This window comes from Periplaneta americana, chromosome 7 (genome assembly GCF_040183065.1).
Source record: "Periplaneta americana isolate PAMFEO1 chromosome 7, P.americana_PAMFEO1_priV1, whole genome shotgun sequence".
Classification (NCBI taxonomy): Eukaryota; Metazoa; Arthropoda; class Insecta; order Blattodea; family Blattidae; genus Periplaneta; species Periplaneta americana.
Window position 1 is genome coordinate 163027336 of NC_091123.1, and position 26882 is coordinate 163054217.

General features: G+C 37.0%; 1 protein-coding gene across 1 annotated transcript in view; it reads left to right on the forward strand.

Annotated features, from left to right (window-relative positions):
* Positions 1–819: 819 nt before the first annotated feature.
* Positions 820–26882, forward strand: part of LOC138703665 (15-hydroxyprostaglandin dehydrogenase [NAD(+)]-like) — a 34155-nt gene continuing 8092 nt past the window's right edge. Inside the window, exons 1-5 of the mRNA XM_069831738.1 lie at positions 820–916; positions 10502–10599; positions 10837–10963; positions 15307–15413; positions 18307–18483. Coding sequence (XP_069687839.1) covers positions 10507–10599; positions 10837–10963; positions 15307–15413; positions 18307–18483 — 504 coding nt within the window. The 5' untranslated portion in view covers positions 820–916; positions 10502–10506. The remainder of the gene's footprint in view (positions 917–10501; positions 10600–10836; positions 10964–15306; positions 15414–18306; positions 18484–26882) is intronic.

Genomic DNA, 26882 nt, shown 5'->3' on the forward strand with positions numbered 1-26882 from the left:
GATTTTTGGACAGCAGACTGGATGATAAGAGCTTCTCAACCGAATAATAACACGCATTTCCCATATTTATTCTGCGTTTAATTTCCTCCCGAGTGTCATTTATATTTGTTACTGTTGCTCCAAGATATTTGAATTTTTCCACCTCTTCGAAGGATAAATCTCCAATTTTTATATTTCCATTTCGTACAATATTCTGGTCACGAGACATAATCATATACTTTGTGTTTTCGGGATTTACTTCCAAACCGATCGCTTTACTTGCTTCAAGTAAAATTTCCGTGTTTTCCCTAATCGTTTGTAGATTTTCTCCTAACATATTCACGTCATCCGCATAGACAAGAAGCTGATGTAACCCGTTCAATTCCAAACCCTCCCTGTTATCCTGAACTTTCCTAATGGCATATTCTAGAGCGAAGTTAAAAAGTAACTTAGGTGATAGTGCATCTCCCTGTTTTAGCCCGCAGTGAATTGGAAAAGCATCAGATAGAAACTGACCTATACAGACTCTGCTGTTTGTTTCACTGAGTCACATTTTAATTAGGAATAATAATAACAATAATAATAATAATAATAATAATAATAATAATAATAATAATAATAATAATAATAATAATATCATCATCATCATCATCTTATAACAGAAAAGTAATATTCTACTAGTGTTTACATGAATACTCCCAATCTATATCTTTTGGAAATCTGAAGAAAGATCTAACATATTTTGCTAGGCATAGTTTTTACAAAACATAGAACAAACATTTCCACATTTAACTTACATTGGATAGGCTAGACCTGTAATGAGAATAATCCTTAGGACATTATGTGTTTGTTGAAGAAGAAAGCTCATATCACAGTTCAACGCGCCATTCGTCACGTTATCCTCGCTGCCTCCAATCCCTGCCGCTAGATAGCACTGGTGAGTCATTCGCCACTTTTACCGTGAACTTTCCGGTATTATCATTGTAGAGTATTTGCTGTAACCAAGAGAGTTAGCAGCGTTGCCAGATCTCGTGTAGAGTGTTCCCGAAATGGATTGTTTTATAGCCATAGATTGTTACCAACAATTCAACACAATAACAAACAGATACAGGTATATCTTTGCAATAAGACACATAATTCAGAGAAATTCATATTAATACTACGTTTATTTAACTGAAATATGTTTAAATTACATAGTACATTATTGTTGGTGTACTTGTCAAATGAATCAGTATTGTTAAACACCAGTGTAGGTTTATTGTTGTTGTAAAATGTATCAAGTCAATTTAAATAATTATTGTGAGCGTCCTTCATCATTCGATATTAACAGATATATATATATATATATATATATATATATATATATATATATAGTGAATTTATTTCCACTCAACAATAGGATTTTATTCTTCCAACAATAATTCCTTTCTACAATTCGCCTCAAACGCTCTCGTCAACCATTGGATTTTCACTCAACACTATATTCGTTATAGCACTCCACCGACGACAATGAGAATTTACTTGGACTATTACGAACAACAATGAACTGTTAATCTTAACTAATATTTACAAAGCAATATTTACAAATCAGAACTATCAGTTCTCAGTTCACAGTTCTTCTAGCTCAGTCACTCGAGTTCACAGTATCTCGAACCACAGACCTTCAGAGACAGTTCACTGTACTCGAACTCAGGTCCCTCCGACTGCGGTCCACTGCACTCGAACTCAGGTCCCTCCAACTGCGGTCCACTGCACTCGAACTCAGGCCTTCGGATGCTGTCACAGTTGCGGACGCACACTCGAGCCGAACTCCGGTACATAAGTTGGCTTGCTTGCTCTGGCTTACTCACTGACTGGCTGACTAATCAACTGAAACTGTCCGAGTTCGCTGGCGTTTCTTCTTTTATAGCACAGCGACGTAGCCTGGAAAGTTCTAATTCTCGATATTTCGACGCGTGTGTCCATTCTCGAATCATCTCGCACGCTGCTGCTCCCCTCCTTCACCGCGCGTAGCCATGCCCCAGGAGGCAGATGCGCGCGCACCCCGCCCAACACAAGGCCGACTTAGCCTCTCCTCCGTCGGTCGTGAGATCGAATCTCACGTGGGCGTCACAATATATATATATATATATATATATATATATATATATATATATATATATGAGGACGATGTAAGATGGCGGACTACTAGTAGAAGTCGAATTATAGTGGTGCGTTATCCAAGCGAAAAATAGCGAGATAAAGGGCGGCAAACCAACCACAATACCACAAAAAGGTCAGTAATAGTTCAGAGACAGCCGGGGAGTGTTAGTAGCAACATCCTTGCAGGATAAAAGCCACAAAAGAGAAAAAACAAACGCCACATTAAGTGAGGTTAAAAGATCGCAGAGTGCCTCCACAGGGAAGGAAGTCACACAAGCGCTCCTGACACCGGAAGTGACGCAGGGGAAGTTCAACTCAATAACCGAACGAGTTCAGCGATACCCCACCAGAAGGCGACAAGCACCAAGAGAAGTAATAACGAAGCGGGCGAGCCCTAGCGACAGAGGACATTACTACCAACCCGGGAAGTCAGCCCGCCCACACAGTAACAGTGCTAAAAGGGAACCGCCCACACGGCAGCGGGCAGCCAACCACCCTAAACAACACGCTAGGCGGAACCTCCTCACAAGTGCGACAAACCCAGGAGCACGTCCAAAATGGCGGCAAGAAAATCACGAAATACACCTGCACAACGGGCGAACCAACGGAACAGCGGCAGTGAAGAAGACACCGACACGAATCAGACCATACAAGCCATGTTCAGTAACATCCTAGCCGAACTAAAAGACGTAAAGAAACAAAACACGGACTTTAAGGCTGAAACAAGGAAAGACATAGCAGACTTGAGAGAGGAAATAAAAGGTTTTGACAAGAGAATAGAAGAAAAGTGCAACAACCTGGAAACCAGAGTACGCAACTTAGATAACACCATGGATGAGAGAACCACACATATAGAGAAAAAATTAAGGTCACTAGAGGAAGCGGAAGAGAGGAGGCAGAGGAGAGAAAGAAGACAAAACATAATCATCAAAAACAAAGAGATACGACCAGACAACCATGAAGAAATGACCAATAAAGTAAATGAAATACTGGCAAAAGTAGAATTCAACAAACCATACAGCAAAGTTATGTACATCTGCAAAGACTACTCCGACAGAGGACTAGCCAGGGTTGAACTCGCCAGCATGGAAGACAAAATGACTATAATGAAGAACAAACACAAATTAGCGGGGGAGGAATGCTTCATCGATGATGACATGACACTCCAGGAAAGGAGTATACAAACCCAACTACGTAATCTAGCTACCGAAGAGAGGAACAAAGGCAACAACGTCAAGGTGGGATATCAGAAAATACTGATAAATGATAGATGGATACGTTGGAACGAGCTGCCCCAGGCAAAAAACCCGCCGCAACCACGGAACCTGCCCCAACCAAAAAACGCGCAGCGGCCACAACAACAAATCAGCATCCCAGGAACAAGCACTATGCAACAAACAACAACTTAGAACCACCAAGAGCGCCAACGGAATCTCACAACACACCAGTACAGACACCACACCAACGTACCACCAGACAAGAATTCAGAATAACCACACTAAACGTGAACACACTCAGGACAGAAGTAAGAGAAGAGGAGCTAAACTATGCTCTAAAAACATTAACTGCGACATCCTGGGCCTCTGCGAGATCAGAAGAATGGGGGAAACTATAATCGAAAAGAATAACGGCGACCTCTTCTGCTACATCGGGCAGACCAAAGGACAGAAAGGAGTGGGATTCCTGATTAAGAAACACATCAAACCCATGGTGAAGGAAATCATAGGGGTTTCAGAGAGAATAATAGTTCTAAAGATAAAGACAGCGACATGCGATGTAACTATGATACAAATATATGCACCCACAGAGAACCATAGTGACGAAGACAGCGAAGACTTCTACAGACTGCTAGAAGACACAATTGAGAGACACAGATCACACAGGAACTTCATATTAGGCGACTTCAACAGCAAAGTAGGGAACAAACTCCACGCACAAGAGGACCCAGTTGGGCCGTACGGCTACGGGACAAGGAACGCAAGAGGAGAACGACTGGTACAATTCGCCACAGAACAGAGAATGGTGATACTAAACACGTTCTTCAGAAAGCGTAGCGAAGCAAGGTGGACCTGGAGACACCCCAACGGCACGACAAAAAACGAACTGGACTACATACTAACCGACAGCCTAGCAGGTGCGAGGGACATACAAGTCGTACCAAACCTGAAATTCTCGACGGATCACAGAATGGTACGTGCCACAGTGAATATAAAGAGAAACAGAAGACATTTTGGGAATACAATAGCGAGCACAATTGACAGCTTAGATAGGCACACTTTCGGCCTTGCACTACAGGAACGACTACAAGAAATGGACCTATCCTCCCAGCGCGACCCACAGGATCTATACAACTCCATCGAAGAGGCCCTTACCCAAGCATCAATCACAGCCAGGAGAACAAATAGAACTAGAGAAAACAGTTCCAAGCTCAGCCCGTTAACAATTGCATTAATTGAACAAAGGAAGAGATTATATCCAAGCAGGGATGAAAACGAGGACAATAAAAACCAGTACGCAGAGATTGATAAGCAAACAAAAAGGGCGATCAGAAGGGACGTACGTGAACACAACACAGAGGCAGTAAGAACAATACTGGAATCATCCAAATCAACAAGACAAGCAAGAAAACAGAGAGGAAGTGGGAAGCAATGGCTCTTGGGAGCACGGGGACCCAGAGGCAACCGTCTAACAGAAAGAGAAGACATTGTGACGGCAGCCACAAACTACTACAGATCACTATACGCCAGCTCCAAACAGGAAGCGAATCCAAGCGACAGTATTCAGATGAACAACGTAGACGACATCGAGGTCCCACCAATACTTCAAAGCGAGGTCAGGACAGCGATAGGGGAACTCAAATCCGGAAAAGCGCCCGGAGAAGACAACATCCACAACGAACACCTGAAACTCGGTCACGACTCCTTGCTAACACCGCTCACCGCAGTCTTCAACGAAATACTCAAATCGGAGACAGTACCCCACCAATGGAAGACAAGCAAAATTATTCTACTCCACAAAAAAGGTGCCAAGGACGACCTGAACAACTACCGTCCAATCAGCCTGATGTCAAATGTCTACAAGCTGTTCTCTAAGATAATCACAAGGAGACTCACGAAAGTACTGGATGACAACCAAGCTCCAGACCAGGCAGGATTTCGCTCAGGTTACAGCACGGTGGATCATCTACAGACAATCAACCAGGTCATAGAAAAAACGGACGAATTCAATATTCCCCTCTATCTCGCATTTATAGATTTCAAGAAAGCATTTGACTCGGTAGAACACTCCTGTGTATTACAGGCGCTGAGCAACCAGGGAGTCGAGCACAAATATATCAACATCCTAACTAAGCTCTACGGAGACTCGCACGCCATCGTGATGACAGAACGAGAAGGACAAATATTCAGAATAGGAAGAGGAGTCCGACAAGGGGATCCGATCTCACCAAAGCTATTTACTAGCCTCCTGGAAGACATATTCCGTAAGCTAAAGTGGAAGAAAAGACATGGAATCAATATAAACGGATATCGGCTGACGAACCTAAGATTCGCGGACGACATCGTACTTTTCGCTAAAAACGCCACCGACCTACAAGAGATGATACAGGAACTAAGCGATTGCAGCGCACACGCAGGCCTAAGCATGAACATGGAAAAAACCCAAGTCATGACGAACAGCCAACCACAACCAATCCAAGTCAACGCAACCAGATTACAGTACGTGGAGGAATACATCTATCTGGGCCAATTGGTCGGATCCAAAAGCTGCATGACGAGAGAACTAAAAAGAAGAATTGCATCAGCATGGAGAGCTTTCTGGTCACTGCAATTCGTACTCCTTGACAAGAAACTGAACCGCAAACTAAAGCTGGAGGTGCTGCAATCCTGCATCCTCCCAACCTTACTGTACGGCTGTCAGACCTGGAAACTGACCGCGAACCAGAAGACGCAGATTCAGATCTGCCAGCGCAAAATGGAGAGGAAAATCCTAGGACTCTCCCTCAGAGACAAGATTTCCAACACCAGACTAAAGCAGATGACAAACACCAGAGACATGGCACACCGAGGGGAACGCCTGAAATGGAAATGCGGCCTTCTCTAACACTCAACCAGAGTAAAACTGCGTTACAAAAAACACTACAAATTTACAAAGTACACTACAATTTTACACACAAAACTGAATAAGATAATAATAATAATAATAATAATAATAATAATAATAATAATAATAATAATAATAATAATAATAATGATTTATTTAACTTAGCAGAGTTAAGGTCATACGGCCCTCTCTAACACTCAACCAGAGTTAAACTGCGTTACAAAAAACACTCAAATTTACAAAGTACACTACAATTTTACACACAAAACTGAATAAGATAATAATAATAAAATGTAAACAACAACTAAGTAGAAATCAGACATAATATATAACATACAGAAAGAAAGAAAAAAGCATAATAAAATGTGAACAGCAGGTCAAAATAAATGAGACATACGAAGTATAAAGTATAAAAAAAATAAGACAATTATTAATAACAATAATAATGATAAAAAATAAGAATAGTAGTAGTAATAATAATAATGATAATAAGAATAATAATAATATTACTAATAGTAATAATAAAATAGTGCAGTACAAAGCATACAATGAATACAATTTTTTTAAGTACACACAGTAAGGAAAATTATGATTATATATAGCTCAACTTATCACATTATAGATATACCAATATCAGAAAATATGAAAACAAAAATATAAAATAAGTTAAATATCACTAGAACATTAAAAAAATCTGAATACGTGGAAACATGCAATATAACACTTATCATAATAGTAAGTTAGTTTGGCAACTCGTCATAAGATAATTATCTAACTTGGATTTGAAAGATTTCAATGTTCGGCAGCCCTTGACTTCAGGCGGCAGAGAGTTCCAGTGATGTGAGGTAGCAACAGTGAAAGATGAGGAATACAGAGATGATGTGTGAAGTGGAATTTGTAGCTTGTTATCGCGTTGTGATCGAGTATTAATATTATGATAGCAAGAGAGAGTATGAAAACGAGCAAATAAATAATAGGGGGCTGAAGTGTGCATAATTCGATATAAGAGAGAAAGTGAGTGCAGATTTCTCCTCTCATGTAACCTAAGCCATGATAACTTCTCGAAAGAAGGTGAGATATTATACTCCTGTCGCAGTAACTGTCTCTGTTATTTATAGTGTTGATTGGTTTCCAGCATTTTTAAAATATGTGAAATCATTTTGAATAAAATGCGCAGCTTGTTTCTGAACAGGCTTTCTCCTATCTATGGGGGATATATTTAATTGGCGCTATTATTTACAACTATTTCACTTGACTGGTCTTCCCACTGACGCCACATGTTGCACCCACTTCGACTGTATGCACTGAGTATCACCACAGACTGCACGTCGCCTCAACGCCGCCTGCTCTGTTTACTACTGTGCTTTTGTTATGGAACGAACCTCCTAGTACATAACCCCCTTCCACGTCTTATGCAACTTGTTTGTACCCCTACTTGAAGCTGAAAAGGCAGTGAATGGACTGTATGTAAAGCAGCCGCGGCGAAAATGCGACTCACGAGCACATTGTGGCTCGCAAGGATAGCTGTGCATTTCTGCTTCCCACAACCCCCACCCTCTCACTCACTGGAGTCAAACTCCGTTCCATTTGTACAGGGACATCATTTTATTTTTACTTGCATTTTTATTCTACCTGCATTTCTGAATGTACTTCACTCTCACCCCTTCACTAATGTCCTTGCTCCCGTCAGACACACAAACTTACGGCCGCTGTTGCATTCGAAGTCTTCAAGCAGTGAAGTAAACACTGCAGTGTATAGTGTGTTTCATAAATATGATTGCGTTTTCTATAGAAGAAAGAACCTATATTAATAATATCGTACTAAAAAATTATATTCAAGAAACGATAAATTCAATTTCTGAGAATATGCTTCAAAATGTTTTTAATAATATGCGTACTGAATTGAAGCCTGCATTGTAATGAACGGCAACCATTTTCAGCAACTTGTTTAAAAATTCAGATTAGCTTTTTTTGAACTGAGGTGGCTAGAAGCAAAGGAATGCTAGTTACATTTGTAATAACATGAGTTAAGTGCATCCAGTGTAAGCAAAAGTATTTAAAATTTTAGTGGCAAATGGATATTTTAATCGCATCACACATTAAAATTTAAATAAAAAATTTCACCGATTTTACGAAAGCTTAAATATTTAAACCCCATTTTCTCAAAAGTAACTTAAGTGCACTTACAGCCCTTTACTTATGACCCCCTCAATTTAAATGCACTCTCTATATTGTATGATAATATCAATAATTAATATACTAAATAAAGTAGACATTACATAACGAACATAGCCGCCTGAAAAGTTGAGTTTTTGAAAAAAAAATGTTACTACTCTACTGTATTTTGATAAATTCCGTAAAAGTGATGATCAAACTGAAAATCGTAATATCGTATTTCCCTACAACATAAATGGATACACTACTTTTCTCTCCTCCTATACCTAGTAAAATGATTTGTTTACATATTGCACTAGTAACATCAAACTCCTGTAATGGAAGGGGGAAACAGTGTTTCCGAGTATAGCCAGGTTAATGTTAAAAATGTTGGTAAAAATAAAGTGATGTCCCTGTATATGCCTCTGATCTGCGAGTGGCGTATCGTCGTAATGTTTCTCTCCATCTACAAAAACGAAAGTTTCAAATAGAATGGGTGGACGCATTTTTTTTTTTTTTTTTTTTTTTTTTTTTTTTTTTTTTTTTGCCAATGTGGTGAGAATACTCCAGTATTTTCCATGTTTACAGTCTCTTCCAAATATTGCTCCTCATAAATTACATAATTACGTTGAGATGTTGAACATTCTTAAACAAGAATTTTGTGAACACAGATTTCATGATTTAAGAAATTTAGAGCATGACATATCTCTGTACGTCGACCCTTTTTCAGCAGATGTACGAATGATGCGGTTAGATCTTCAATTTGAACTCATAGATTTACAATGTGATGTTGCAATGAAAGCTAGATGTAAGGACTTTACAGATGTTGAACTTTTCAAATCTTTATCAAAAAATAAGTATCCATAGCTTCGTTCTTTCGCTTGCTCTGTTGAAGTCATGTTCGCTACAACTTACGTTTGTGAAAAATTAATTTCAATAATAAAAATAGTGAAAACCAAATGTAGATCACGACTGACAGACAAACACCTTCGTGGTCAACTACATCTGGCAGTAAATGACTTAATTCCTAACTTTGAAACTCTGACGTAGAGACATTCTGAAGACAGTTAATTTCAGGTCGTGATAATGTGGCCTATGTTTTCTTGTACATTTCTCTTTTCGTTTTACGTACGAAACATTAGTTTGTAGCCTTGTACTGTATAAAATTATATTTAAATGCTGTACTTAAAGAAAATGAAAATCCGTTACTGAGTCAGACAGTTGCTTCAATTCCCCTTCGGGTGTTCCGCCTCCCTCCACAGGTGCTATGCACGTTGCAGGTTACACAGTGGCTCGGCGCACGAACTCTTCTTCGCCACGGCTGATGTAAAGCAACAATTTCGCACGACTCTCCACAAGTAGCATAATATACAGAGATTCCTTTTTTAATGCACATAACACTATAAGGGAGCTCCAATTTCTTTTTTCGTATCTGTACACCCCAAACTTCGTATGGTAAGCTAAGTTGTGTATATTTTTATTTTCTGCAATATGAATCTAGTTTTTTCTCTATTTTTCAAAACTTTTAATTACTTAATTGTATTCATACGAGTGTGATCTCTAACAGCCTTGAGCATAAAGACGAAGGGAAAATAAAGAAAATACCCCTGCCCATGTCCTTTTCGCTTCACCGCTTTATAAACGAACACACAGTAAAACATTGTGCATCAGTGGTGGATTTTAGGCGACCAGCGAGATCCGAAAGCTTTGATGCGCGACTTATACAATCCGTCACTCAGCAATGCGCCTTCATGTCTACTCGTATCGGTCCGATACATAACTGTCTCTGCCGGGAAAGGTGGAGGAGAGAGTTAAGGGTTAGTCTGCATGACTCAATCGAGTTATTTACTTCCAGGCCTGGCCTAAAAGCATATGGATCTATTAACCAGATCATTCTAAATAATCTTGAGAAACGTCATAGTAAGTACTTTAGTAAATTATTAGGCCCACTTGCCTTTTCATCACAGGTTATTTCTGTTTATTTCACAGAAACGAACACACTAATAAATTCATAACAAACAAACCATGGCGAATAATTAAACATACGGACTAGGCTATAGTCTATTAAATTTTGTGTTTACCCGAAGTGACGGGACAAACTAAATTTGGTTTTCATTTCTTTTAGTTAAAATGGATCCTAAGGGAAAAGTAGCCCTTGTAACAGGAGGAGTTCAAGGAATTGGGCTTGCTATCGCCAAAGAGCTTCTTCGACAGGGAGTCAAGGTAATGTACTATTAATAATAAGAATAATATAACCAAAAAATTACTAAATAAATATAAAGCGTTTGAAACTGAAAGCAATAAATATTTTAACATTGTGAAAATGGTAGTTGTAGGAAGGCTTTCAGAGAATATTTATTTTCTAGCTACGTTTAGTAGCTCGAGTATTACTCCACCACACATTAATACAATACTATTTTGTAAATTAAGGTGAAGTAAAAATTAAAACTTGTTTTACAGGGACTTTCAATATGCGACGTGAATGCATCTAAGGCTGCAACAGTACTGCTAGAGCTCGAAAAAGAATTTGGAAAAAATCGGGTACTGTTTATCAAGACTGACGTATCCAAAGGGGAAGAAATTGAAGGTAAATACATTTTATTCTCTGGAAATAAATTGGTTGTTTTACAGAGTAATGACGTCTGCGACAAACTCTGAGAAGCGATATAAGACGGAGAGCGACCGTCTTCACAAGTGCAATAAGGTGGGAATTTTTCAAATCAAGGAGACGAAAAACCAGACTGACCACATTGTTTAAGGCACAAATGGGACACAAAGCATGGACCGACATCAGTGCTAGAGTAGTGACATCATCATTCTTAGGCAGGGCTGATCATATTAGGAAGTTTGAATGCAGAAAACAAAGAACGTACGTGGCAAAATTTTCCTTTGTAAGCAGCACAATAGTACACTGGAACAGCTTACCTGCTGCAATCTTTCAGGGTGGTCCTCTTAAAATCAATACATTTAAGGAAAGGTTCAGAAGATTAGACTGAAAGTATAATTTTAAGTGCAGTGAAATTATCTAAGTTTTGTTATATAATTAAGTTGATATATAATTAATTAAGGTGACTTGTAATTACTTATATTGATAATAATTGGGTTTAATAGAAGCACCTAGAGTATATTAATATTTTTCCTTAAGAATTTATACGATGAAAGAGTATTGGAACGGAGAAAAATTCTCTCCGGCGCCGGGATTTGAACCCGGGTTTTCAGCTACGTGCTGATGCTTTATCCACTAAGCCACACCGGATACATCATATGATGACGCAGAATATCTGCATGGAAATATCATATGTACTTCAGTACATTAAAATAATATATATGATATGCGTAAATCACTTCGTGATTTAAGACGGCGCTTATTCCGTCGGATCCCGGCCAACTAGTCACTCATACGAGTGCACCTCAGCACATGTGTGGACTTCGGTCCTACGTTCATAGACATCTATGACGTAGTGCAGAGGGCGGCCACTAGAGGGAACCCAAGAGTTGGAGCTTAATCTGAGACGATTCTATCCGACGCCGGGGTTGTATCCGGTGTGGCTTAGTGGATAAAGCATCAGCACGTAGAACTGAAAACCCGGGTTCAAATCCCGGCGCCGGAGAAAATTTTACTCCGTTCCATCACTCTTTCATCGTATGATGACGCAGAATATCTGCATGGAAATATCGTATGTACTTCAGTACATTAAAATAATATTAAGAATTTATGCTCATTAGAGGCTTGATTTAAATAGCTATTAGGCTATATCAGACGTCTCCAAAAGCGTACTCGCGAGTAAGCCCCCGAACGGAACCGAAGCCAGTACGTAATGAGCGCTCTCTGCCTCACCCATCCCCACCTGTACTGTACTCAATGTTTATGCGCAAACGAAGAGCAGTGGCGGATTGCCATTATCACTGTGTTGGTCGGAGTGTTCCACCGTTTTACAATATCTTCTAATCATGGACGTAGTACATTCAAGGATGAATAGGAAGAGAAATGTTTTTGTGTTAGTGGGGAGAATGTGAAATACTTAATTTGTTCGGAAATTCTTAAGGGTGTGTTAAAATTCAACATGCAACGACAATACTCGACTCTTCACAAAGAATATCATACAATTACAGGCATGTTGGTCATGTGAAAATAATTTATTTTGGGGCTATCTGTATAATTGTTGGTTATACATAATAATCAATATATTACAATACGCTTACACTCAGTTCGGCATGACAAACATATAGTTTTTCGTTTAATTTTAGGTGAAATGCGTAGGCCTACAAATATTTTGATTAATATAAAACAAGAAAATGCAAACACAAATCACACACGTATCCTCAGTCTTAAACAAAAAACGCTTCTTGCTAGCTATGTTCTAGCTTGGAATATTGGAAACTCAATGAAGCCTTTTACAGAAGCATCATTTGTAAAATCGTGCATACAGAACGCTACTAAAATACTGTGTCCAGAACAAAGTCAAAGTTTAAGAAAATTAAATTGTTTCCAATTACAGTTCAGAGAACGAATTTCAAGATTGTAAATGTAATTGAATCTGAAGTCGAAACCACAATTAACCAGTTTGTAGCTTACTCACTTGCATTGGACCAAAGCACAGATATAAATAACAAAGCTCACCTAGCCATTTTCATCCGAGGAGTTAATGAACATTTTACTGTGCCTGAATGTCTTCTAGATGTAATTACAAAATACAACTGGAGAAGATCTTTTCCAGGCACTCAAAGGCACCATAGAACGGAAGAGGTTGAATTTGCAATGGCTTGTGTCTATAGCAACAGACGGGGCTCCAGCTTCATAGTACGATGTAAAAATAATATACAAACGAATGATATTTCTTATTCTTTTCATGTTATTATGTAAATTTAAGCAGACCGTTGCCGCAATCCCCCACTGACCGCTCCCATCTGTTGAGGTACGAGTCTCTTCCCCTTCTCTAGTCTTACAGCACACTGTGTTCGGCGGGCAGCATCGAGAGCACGAATGACGATACGCTTTTTGGAGACCTCTGGGCTATATTATAACAATTCATTTGGTTTTCTTCTTTAACCCGATCATTCATTCTCTTCTCTTATATATTATATTACTCTAATAGTTAAGTTAATTAATATCGTAAATTGTATGCATTAAATAACAAAGACCCTATGACTGCATCATAACCAAGTACTAATGCATTGCGAAGTCTTTGCTGCGGGTTACTACTCTCTTTCCAGCTAAAGATTGAAGTAAATGTAAATAAATACACGTGGCATAATGGTTCCCGATTAGCTATTGGACGCACAACGTCCCCAAACTCCTTCTTCCTCACATTAAAATAGTTCCTTCTAAAATAATAAAATGCATAATATACACAGTGGCATAGCATGAAATTTTGAGAAGGGGAAGCTAACTCAAGTTGTCTTTCATGCAATATGAGAAAACGTATTACAAAAATACAGTCTTAAAATAAATAGTAGTCAATGTCAAGTCAGCAGTCGAAGATTGGTTGGAACATCGTAAGTAACACCAATAAGGCATGGCCTCAAATGGTACGTAGTAAAATATGATTTCACGGTTTACACATATCTCTAACAAATAGACACGAATACGTATAACATTAGCTCACTCCCTGTCATACTTAGAGAAATAACAATATTAGTATCATTACGTAAGTATGCGTCTGCCTTTTGGTTGTGTCGTTCATTGACAGCAAGGGAGTCGGTCATTTGTTTTTTAAATCACACTTTTGTTCGTAAGTCAGTCTTGATAATACAATTGTCCTAAAAAAAATTCAAGTAAATTAGTGTCAGGAACTGTTATTTCGCTCATTATTTATTATATGAGCCACAATGCACACTAACACTTCAACTGAACACAACTGACGAAAAGGGATAACTCGGAAACTACTTATTTTAAATGTTAAAGCTAGCTTCTTGCAAGCCTTGCGACTAGGGTAGTTTAGTTAGAAAGGGATGGAAAATCTGCGGGGTGTATTACACAGAAGAAACCAGTCTGCTTGGAAGCTGGTGTGTGCAGGCTTCTTGTTTACTGCTGCATCACAAATCATTCTGAGCTGCCGCATCACAATATTTAACGCGTAAATATAAATTCTATTAAAATTAATAAATAATTTTCTCCATAAACTGCAGGTTTATTATGAAATTATTATTAATGGGGAAGCTAAGCTTTTTAGCTTACATTGACGCTACGCCACTGAATATACATGGAATACGAGTGAATTAAACATGCTTATAAGAACACTTTCTTACGATTTAAATAACATGTTTATATTAGTAGTTTCAGACATTGCGTGTTAAATCATTGTAACGTGTATTATGGCAACGCGCATGCGTAATAGGCATTAAATCCCTCCCAAGGTGACTTGCAGCTTCACAGAGCACATCAGCACAGCTGGTATAACACATTGCGAGATTCAGTGTCGCCAACCTCAAATAAATTTCTGTAGAATTAAAGAAATTCTCCACTCTTCAAAGAATAACATTCAATCACGAATCTACAGAAAAAGAAAATCCACTATTCCTAGTAGAGAAATAATAAATATTAACGCTCTGTCAGCATTTTACGGGTTAGTTCAATGAATGTGTTGAAATGTCTGCAATATATCAGACGTTGGCTGCCCTGCGTGCTCACTTGCTGAAAATAATGCGCCCTAGTGGCTGCTCTGGTAGCTAGCTTGCGATTGCGGAGTAATACATTTCGGTTTTGTTTACGTCTACTTCAATGTTTAGTTGGAAATAGATTAGTGGAGTAGGGGGGACAGCTCCTTCCTCCGCGCAAGAATAGCACAAGAAACATCATGCGCTGGAATGTTTATTGATCCTTCTTGCCGTGTAGTCCTTCTAAATATACATAGCTAATAATTGTAAATAAATCTGTCTAATTTCAAACATTGGTTTCATTTATGTATGTCTTTACAATTACCATTTCAGAGGCCTTCAAAGAAACCATCAAAAAGTTTGATGAACTGCATATTGTAGTAAATAACGCAGGAATATGCAATGATAAAAAATGGAAAGAAGCAGTGGCTATTAATGTGGTAAGTTCTTCAGCAGACTAAGATATCCTAAGTCTTAAATACGTTAGGCTACTTAGGAAGTAGCAGGTTAATGCCCGGTTTCTGGAACGTCAGATATCTATCTAATCGATAGCACTATTTGTTGAATAAGTGTTTCTGAAACGTCGGATAGCAGTTATCAACTACATAAACCTTCCCATAGCTTATATTAACCTAATGACCACACAACTCCTTATCTAGTCGATGAACATTCGATTTGGCGACTGAACAGCTGATAGGCCTACCCGAAGCAGATGGTCTTGATGTACCATAGTTTAGTATATACAGTTGCTCAATACTTACTAAATATGCAAACATAGACAGTTGAAATATGCATCCATAGATAGTTGCTAGAATAGCCACCAGGATCCCTACTATCGCCTCATCACAGACTCTTTCCCTAGCAGACGATAAAATGTATTGTACTTTTGATATCGTGTTCTTTCGAAAAATTAACACCTTCCTCTTACTATTGAAATACAAAATACATAAGGTTTATATATTATTTTCATAAATTATATATTATATTTTATAAACTCACCTTCCTGGAACTTTCGGAAGAAGGATAACTCTGACCTCTTTTTCTTAGATTTTATAGTGCTACAAACGTCTCCTTGTCCCATATTATTAATCAAATTATTGTATTTTAGCCATTTACAGTTATTACAACCGATAACGAACATTTCACAGTTTACATAGCTTTTCACAACAATGCGAAATACGGCACAGTCAATGCCTTTTCAATCTAGACTATATGTTCGGGTTTTCTATTTCAGTGTATGTAACTCAGTGAATTATTATATTATAACTTTATTGCGTATCATACTAAGTTTTATTTAGTGTAATGTGTCCCTAAGTTCCCTTTACTTCTTGTTGCATAATAGCCTATGTTGCAGAAATAATTACAAAACTCTGTTATTTTAATGTGAAGAGAATTTTACATGTTAACATAATCTTTTCGCATCAACATTTTAAGTTTAGAATGGAAGCTATTTTGAGGTTTAATAAAAGAGAATTTATATTGTAATTTAATATAGCACATCTACCTTCCTTAATAAACACAGAACATTTATCATACTACTCTTATGAAATTAGTGTACGTACGATTAGGTAGTAGTCTCTTAGGTAGTAGATAAATACAATAATTCAATACTCAATTGCAGTATTAAAATAGAGACAAATTGAATGTGCGGAGTATCATACATGACATTATGCTTAATTATAACGTATAATTGCGAATTTAGGAAAATAAGATATAGTAAACATAACCTATAATATTTCCATATGAATGGCAGGGCAATGGAGACCACTAAAATTAGACAGAAAGGGGCAACTGGCACAGTAAACATAACCTATAATTTCAACATATCTAAATATTCGTGCGGTGCAACTGAAAATTATTGATTCGTGCATAAATGAATGTACAAGAATTTCGCAATATTTAATCGAAATAAAGGCAAGTATTACACATACGAACAACGCAATTTTCACACCAAAAATAATATTTCATCTTAACTCGCAAGAGATTTATGTCTGAAGTGTCTCCTAATCATTGTTTTAAATTTTATTAATGCAATTACACTACATTTTAGAGAAATATATGTCACTCTTTATGCATTCCACATAATTTGTATGGTTGAAACGCCGCCCTTCGTGATCAGGTTAAGCGAGTTACATGGTCTGCCTTACGGCCTGTATTAGATCACGATGGCAGTGACACAGTCTATTGTTCCTAGTACTCACAGCGCTCCAAGCGGCTAGCAACTATAGCGAGAAATGCAAAAAATCATCCCAAGCTTCGCAACTGTATATACTAAACTGTGATGTTACACAAACTGATGATGTGCAAGGGAATCCAGCTTGGAGTAAAATCATGTTCTTCGTATTTATGTTGGTCTATGACAATAATTACATAATGTTAACTATAATTCCCCTAATAATGTCGCATAACATTAATTATTATATTTTAAGAGATTGACTTAAAATAAGCTAAGTTTGATCATTAGATATATGGACAAATCAATATCCACCCGAAAACCCTGTCGAATTTGCGTCAATTTAAAAGATTTTAGCTTTGCATTATACTCTTATCCTTATGGCGGTTGGGTAGCTCAGTTGGTAGAGCAGCTGGCTTCGGACTGGATGAAGTTCGATGAAGTCCCTGATGAGAAGTCTTCAGTCAACTTAAGGGGAGGTTGTAAGCTGATTTGGATCAAAATTAACATTTTTTGGTTTTTAGCTCAACTAATAAATTAAGAAAAAGTCGGTAGGTTAAAGAAGATCAAAACTACAGGTGTGCAAATTTTCATGTTATGGTGTTTGATACTGCTAAACATAATAAAGCTTTATAAAACGACAATTTTCGTTTACTAATACAGTTAATTGAAAATTTATGAATGTACCTATCATAACCATTAATAATTAAGGGTTGTTATAAACGTAATATAATTATAGGTTATGTTATTTGATACTGCTGAACACGATAGAGCCTTATAAAATATAAGATTCTTTGTGTATTAAGGCAAGAAATTGAAAGAAATATATGTAAATGTACCTACCATATCTATTAATATTAATAATAATGGATATTTTATTTGCACAATCTGTCATTCGTATATTTCAAACAGAAAATAAATAACTGAACTTGGATCATCCAACTTAATCGGAGAAATTTCTTCAGTCAAAGTTGACTTTAGTTCAAGACAAATTAATCTCAGATTAGACTTTATACAACACAAAATTCCAAGTTCAGCTAAAACAAGGATCAATTTAACCTCTGATCTAGGATTAAATGGTTTATACAATCGGGCCTAAGACAAATACCAATCTTATATTAAAAGATGATTGGAATTTTTATAACATTGTGTATTTTCAGAATGGAGTTATCCAGGGAGCTTTCACGGCACTCAAGTACATGGGTAAAAACAACGGAGGGAAAGGCGGCGTAGTGGTTAACACGGGTTCAATAGCCGGGTTGGGAGGAGGTGGGAGTGTCACTCCAGTTTACAATGCCACAAAGCACGCTATTATTGGATTTACATGTAGTTTTGGGGTAAGTGGTGACAATTGTAACTTATTTATAATGAATTTAATTACTATAAGACAGAGAAGGTACCAGTAGGGCATCAATGGACATAGGTAATCTAAATCCACCTGTACTTTGATAGAACTTCGAAACTAATTTACTTATCACTTGTATTGGGTCATACAATTTATCGTTTGATCACAGCTGCGCCAAGGATTGTGCCGGCCGATAAGCTTTCGCTTCCCACCGGCTCACAGCAGTGTTGCCACGACCTACTGACGAAAATCAGGAGAAAAACATCGAAAAAAAAACAGGAGATTACAGTAGATTAATTAAACATGAATTTCCTCTTTGTATTATAATATTAATTACAAAATAGTGTACTGTAAGAAAGATGATACTGTTTTATTACTATATAGCACTTCCCTAACCAATGAAATGTAATAATTTTGCTAAATATAATTACTGTTATCTCTACTCAGCGTACGTATCAAAGTCATGCAATTTTGTTTTTACATAGTAATGTCTTATTGACAATGTTTCGCATTAAATCTGGAATTTTTCATGTATTCACGAAAGATTTATTTTAATGGTGATATTAAATACAGTACTGCATTAGCTGCGACTATAACAGACGAAAAATTATCCCCTTTCTTGCTTTTACATAACTATCCTTTAAACTATTCACCATTTTCCCACTATAATTTATAATATTCGTATGGTTGTGAAACTTGGACTCTCACTTTGAGAGAGGAACAGAGAATACGGGTGTTTGAGAATAAGATTCTTAGGAAAATATTTGGGGCTAAGAGGGATGAAGTTACAGGAGAATGGAGAAAGTTACACAACACAGAACTGCACGCATTGTATTCTTCACCTGACATAATTAGGAACATTAAATCCAGACGTTTGAGATGGGCAAGGCATGTAGCACGTATGGGCGAATCCAGAAATGCATATAGAGTGTTAGTTGGGAGGCCGGAGGGAAAAAGACCTTTGGGGAGGCCAAGACGTAGATGGGAAGATAATATTAAAATGGATTTGAGGGAGGTGGGATATGATGATAGAGAATAGATTAATTTTTCTCAGGATAGGGACCAATGGCGGGCTTATGTGAGGGCGGCAATGAACCTCCGGGATCCTTAAAAGCCAGTAAGTAAGTAAGTAAGTAATTTATAATATTCTGGGAGTATTTACTTTTTCTCTTCCTTTCTGGGACACTTTCACTCATTTTAAAAGATCACTGTGCAAGATATGTAACACTAAAATGCAATTACTCTCTCACTGTTTCACGTGCACACAATCAGACACAAACTTCACTATACTGAATAAGTTTCGTTCCTCCTCTGTTCCCCGAGTCGTCAAAACAATAATGAAATAACTTAATTCTGCCGTCGATTTGCAAAAGGGGATATGTCCAAAATGAAAAGTGTTGGAAAATCGCTACAAAAAATCATAAACTTAAAATATTAAAATGTTCATGGATCCTGAATGTATGTATCCATAGTAATCTAATTAGAAAAAAAAATATGAACATTTTAATTTAACTTATAGTTTTGCGGTTTTCCAACACTTTATTTCCGAAATGTCTCCTTTCGCAAATTGACGACAGTTATCACATGCTTACGTTGCATGAAGATTATATACTTGTGTGTGTGTGTGTGTGTGTGTGTGTGTGTGTGTGTGTGTGTGTGTGTGTGTGTGTGAGGAAGAGGGTTTGCATCCTTTCGTGGTAAGGTTTCAAACATTCTTTCTCTATCGATCTGTAATTATGTTTAGACTATCGAGTGGATTGGAGAGACCCATAACTCTGAGCCCCACGTGTATAAACACGGTCTTTATCTGCTGTGTGCTGATATCATAATCCGCCGCTGGACTCCAGAGAGAGCCGTCTCCTTGCTTCTTGTAAGCGTCATTGGTATATGAGCAGGGAGACAAATGAAAGCATTGACTTGTGTATAAGATGCAAAAATAAGACATGATGACATAATATAGGCCTATGTGTACTAAAGTAATGAGTCGAAAATCCGGGCATAGAACTAGGTCACTGCAGCATGCCAAAAAGGCAGGAGAAATTCCGACTTTTGACATAAAAATCAGTAGAGCAGTACAGTAGATTCAATGGAAAAACAGGAAATCTCCTGCTAAATCAGTAGGTATGGCAACACTGGCTCACAGTGTGCAAAAACGCAGATCTAGCTGGACAAAATTATCAACTTCTCTGTATTCAAAGATATTGTTACGAAACTTTTTACAGATCTCTCCCCCCCCCCCTAAAAATGTGTCCCCTTTTTAGTCAGTATACTCCATTGCAGTAATGCAATACTACACACATTTGTTGCTACACTGTTTTTACATTCTGTCGGAACTTAAAACAAAAACTAATAGTTAACTATTTGTAACAATAGTAGTGCTATGACTATTCACAATATTTATAAGGATGTAAGATCAGCTGACTAAATAGAGATTATGAATTACTTACAATTATTAATACTAATACTAATTTTAACTGGAGTAGTATTTTCACTATTTACAATATAATACACTGCCGTGAAGTCTATTGACTTAATAAAGGTCGTGAATTGCTTATAATTATTTTAACATATCTAACTTAAATACTAATACTAATACTAATTTTAACTGGAGTAGTATTTTCACTATTTACAATATAATACACTGCCGTGAAGTCTATTGACTTAATAAAGGTCGTGAATTGCTTATAATTATTTTAACATATCTAACTTGAATACTAATACTAATATTAATTTTTAACTGGAGTAGTATTTTCACTATTTACAATATAATACACTGCCGTGAAGTCTATTGACTTAATAAAGGTCGTGAATTGCTTATAATTATTTTAACATATCTAACTTGAATACTAATACTAATATTAATTTTTAACTGGAGTAGTATTTTCACTATTTACAATATAATACACTGCCGTGAAGTCTATTGACTTAATAAAGGTCGTGAATTGCTTATAATTATTTTAATATATCTAACTTGAATACTAATACTAATACTAATTTTAAGTAGAGTAGTATTTTCACTATTTACAATATTTACAGTGATGTGAAATCTATTGATTGAACAAAGTTTCTGAATTCCTAATAGTGTTTTAACAATAGTTTCTCATGTGACACTGGACATCTATCGTGATTTCTATATATTCCCTTCTTCAGTATATCTCTTTGTTTATTCAATTTGACACACGAGTATATTAGGTGATCTACCGTTTGTGCATCTTGAAGGCATGAACACGTTGAAACGGTGTAGGTATGCCTTGGTTTTTCCATGGCCTGAGATCATGGCGGTTACTTCTGCTGTCAGCGTGATATTTTGTTTCTTTTTACAGACATTATAGGTAGCACTTATTTTTTGTGCACAAACTCTTATTACGTTTGTTTAATAGGAACTACCCCTTTATAGTGGGTGAATTTACACAAAATTAACAACTTCTCTCATACATAACACATTTTTATGAAACTATCTACAGGAGTTACAGATAGCATATATTTTTTTGTGTACAAATTCTGATTATATTTATTTGCTACCTATAATTCTTGTGTAGAGTTTCGTAAAAATATATTAGTCCTATATAGAAGAGAATTAATATAAATTGAGGGAAAGAAGACAGAGGAAGGACACTGGAAAGTTTTCTTTTCTCAATCGTACTATCAGGGAATGGAATGCTTTACCTGCAGACTTACTAAAGGCTTTACCAACAACAAAAAATGTATTTAAAAATAGGCTTAAGGACTTTACTAATAGACGGTAATTATTCACAGTATTTAAAGGGTGTAAATGATATTTTGTTATTGAAGTGTTGTATCAGTGAAGAATTATGTTGTGTCAGTGAAGTGTGTTGTGTCAGTGAAGTGTGTTGAGTAAGTGAAACGTGTTCCTGTCAGTGACGCTTTATAGTTTATAGTGGCAGTGCAACGTATTTGAACATTGAAATGTTTTTGAAGTGTCAGTGAAATCAGGATAGAATCAGTGAAATGTGTCGTAGTTCCAGTGCAGTGAGTGAGTTGACAGCGAAATGAGTGTAGTGTTGAAAGGTACTTGTGCAGATATGAACATATCATACTCGTGGGTTTTAGTGCGAACTTAGGTTTAGGATACAAATTAGATTTACTTTAAATGTTATTTGAAGTGATCGTGCTTCATTTAATTTAGGATATCCCCTGTTGTTATTATTATTATTAATTATTGTTAGTATTAATTATTAGTATTATTATTAATTGTATTCTTAATTAATAAGTTTATTATTGTCATTATTGAGTGTAATTAGTTACCACTGCCACCGGGTATATACCCATTGCAGTGTGAATAAATACATACATGCAAGAGAAGTTATTAATTTTCTTTAAATATATCACTATAAAACGGAAGTTCCCCTTAAAGGAACATAATTAGACTTTGTAGACAAAAAATATATGCTATCTGTAACTTCTGTAAAACGTTTCATAAAATCTGTTAGGAGAGAAGTTATTAATTTTATTTAAATGCACACCCTGTAAAGGGGTAGTTTCTCTTATGGAACCGTAAATATAGTTTATACACAAAAATATAAGCTATCTGTAACTTCCGTACAGGGTTTCATAAAATCTGTTAGATAGGAGAGAAATTATTAATTTTGTCTGAATTCACCCGCTATAAAAGGGCAGTTGTTCTTGTGCAAACGTAATCAGAGTTTCTGCACAAAACATATGAATCACCTGTAAGGCTTGTACAAAGTTTCATAACAATCCGTTAGAATTTAGAGAAGTTATTAATTTTGTCCAGCTACTAGATTTGCGTTCTGATTCACGGTGCGCTTGTTAAGATTAGGTAAAAATGTGTGCAATGTATTTTTAGCCTGACGTATCCCGGGCCAGGTCGATGGCATTTAAGTGTGCTTAAATGCGACCGGCTCATGTCAGTAGATTTACAGGCATGTAAAAGAACTCCTGAGGAACAAAATTCCGGCACATCCGGCGACGCTAATATAACCTCTGCAGTTGCGAGCGTCGTTTAAATAAACCATAACATTTTCGATGTCATGTGAATAATTTCGCAGGCCTAAAACACTCACACAGTGATTAAAAACTTTCTCATTCTATGTTTATTTTCTGCTGTTAAGACAAACGCTGAACAGTTGCCCCCGTGTTACAGTGTACCCTATCACTAAAAAAATCTATGCTAAATAATCTCGTAATTGATACTGCGTCGTTAAATAACCAAGTAAGAAAACATATAGATTCACCTCTTAAATGTTGATGTATCGGTCGCCTTGCACGCTCTATAATATATACGAAATAACATAGTAGCGTGCAAATTAATCCGAACACGACATATTTTTACATTTTCTGTCATTGTTGGCCTCACAGCTGCTCATACCGCTTTAATTGACGTCTGTAGTACGTGTAATTCTATTGTTGAAGGTCTGTCGTTATTATTTTTTTTATAATATGTGACATTTTGCCTGTCGTTTTGTACTTATAAATATTTCAGTTGTGTTGAAGACTTAATACTGCAATCCTGTGTACATTCTGTCGTCTTACAAATGGATACAACTCCACGAAAGCAGTCTAAAATTATAACATTAGCAGAGCATTCTTCTATGACACAGAGGCAAATTGCTGCAGAATGTCACATCGGTTTGGCTACTGTTAATTCGATCATAAAACGATACAGGGAGACTGGATCCATCACACCCCAGAAAAAAGGAAACTGTGGCCGGAAAAGGAAGACGTCACCTGCAGATGATTGTTTAATTGTCAGGAAAAGTAAATTAAATCCTAGATTAACTGCTGTCGACTTAACCCGCGAGTTAATGGCTACCATTGGGGCGAATATTCACGTCACAACAGTGCGGCGTAGGCTTTTGGAAGCTGGACGAAGGGCTCGTAAGCCTATTAAGAAGCAACTGCTAACCCCTGTTATGTGCAAAAAACGTTTAATGTGGGCAAAATTACATCAACACTGGACAGTGAATGACTGGAAGAATGTACTTTTTCCGATGAGTCTCATTTCGAGGTCCACGGCCACCGTGTTTCTTACGTACGGAAAGGATCCGAAAAAGTAACAGCAGCTCATCTCCAACAAGAACCCAAATACCCCACTAAAGTAATGTTTTGGGATTGTTTTACACATGAAGGGCCTGGAGCATTAATACCTATCAAAGGAATGATGAATTCTGACAAATATATTCACTTATTGGAAACCAGAATAATACCCCAGCTGCAAAAATCATTTCTGGATGGCAGAGGTGTGTTCCAACAAGACCTGGCACCATGCCATACGTCTCGAAAAACTACAGAGTTCTTCAACAAGAAGAATATTCAGGTACTCCCCTGGCCAGGCAACTCACCCGACATCAACCCCATTGAGAACTTGTGGTCAATTTGCAAAAGAAGAATGCAAAAAATGGATTGTTCTACAAAGGAGAAGATGATTTCTGCCCTCATTGGTGTATGGTTTCGCAATGAAGAAATGAAGAATATTTGTGGGAAATTAGTGGAATCCATGCCAAATCGTCTCAGAGCTGTTATTAGGAACAAGGGAGGCCACATAGATTACTGAGGTATGTCTTAGATCCTTATTTTATCACGTTTGAATGTTTTTGCATAAGTAATTACGTTGTTCGGATTAATTTGCACGCTACTGTAAGTGTTGAGTGTTAACTCGCCTTCGAAAAACCAAATCATTGCCAAAACCATGAATTTGACAACGTCTTCGTCGCTTTTCAAACATTGTGGACAGAGTGTAGACTTATTGTTGTCAAAGTTGCAAAATAATTCTCATCTTTTCCATTGATCTTGTATCTCAGCTTTCCAAACATTAACTCAATCTATTTTCATTTTTTCGCTGTCGTATCGCTTGACACATACGTTCATAAACTGAGAAATAATGGTCTGAAACAGTTCACATTTCTTCAATAAAGAAACGACAGCATATAAACTTACATCGATTTCTTTAATACAGTTGGTCAATGTAATCAAGAAAAGGTATGAAAAATCAATTTTTCACACATCAAATTTTTAACCATTTGCCCGGATTCCAAGATGTATGAAAAGTAAAAATATTTCCTACAAAAGCTTAACTTCTTATTTAATTAAATATTTAGTACAGAGGCAACGAGACGGAAACTCTTGGTCACGTGTTGGGATTCTGTCGAAAAACGCAGCTGCTGCGCAACAATCGACACCATAAGGCCAGGACCGGTATTGCTGATGTCCTCAAGCGTCGTGGATGGGAGGTACACGAGGAGATCCACTGCGTTTCATCCTTAGATCCGAACAGAAGAGCAGATATTGTATCCATCCACAGGACTCAATCTAAGGGAATAGTTCTTGATCCTACAATCCGGTTCGAGAGGGATGCCCTGCAGGCACAACACGTTGATGGGGAGAAAAAATTCATTTATGAGACCTGGATCCCATATCTAAGTGAGAAATATAACATTCCCACTAGTCAGTGGAGTGTTTCTGGTCTTTTGTTTGGTGCACGTGGCACACTTCCTAAATTCATATGTAATATTTTAAAAGCACTCGGTCTCCGATTTTTTGAAATTCAAAAAATTTTGTTGAATATTCTTAAGGATTCAATCCAAATATTACATTACCATTTATATTTTGGCCATTGATGATTCTATTGGGTTTGCATTTCTCTGAATTTCTTACTAAACAATTCCTGTCTTTCTAAATTATTCTGTAGTGCTTTTATTCTGGATCTTTATCGTCACCCTCATTGAGGGCAGATTATTTTGTTTAAAAAAATATTTATATATATTTAATAATACTTAACTATCGGTATGTATGCGTGCATATAGTCTTAGAGTCTAGACCAGGCCTGCACAAGGTTTGCGCTCTCCGAGCCGGCTCACAGCTCATGAGCGGAATGCAGATATTAGCTGCGCTCTGTATAAGGGTGGACTGGAAGAAGGGGTGATCTCGCACAAAATATACACAAAAGGAAGTACTATTACGAGTGTTTATGAAATGAATTCCCGTTCAGTGTATGCAAAACTATCTTGGACTATTATTAATTAATAAAGAAATATATATTTTACAGAAATAATAGAAATTCTATAGCTACTTAAATGTGCAATATCATTTTGTTATATTTTTATTTATCAGTACATCAAAACGAGGTTTTATGCTGTTGGCAGCTGAAAAGAACAGTAAGCTACTAATCGTAATGAAACATCAGTTACAGAGTTCGATGTCTGCCTGTATTAAAGTTGATAATAGAAAACAGTTGCTCACAAATATAAATGCTGAGCCAAACATAGCAATCATTTTCACAGCCAGCCTGTGTAGTCGTGGATATTATTGCTAATGTTTAGTCTTGTAAAACTCAACCAGGCTAGTAGTATTATTCAAACGATCTTTAGCCCTTAGTTCACATTGAAGATCAATAAATTCGAGCTGTAAATC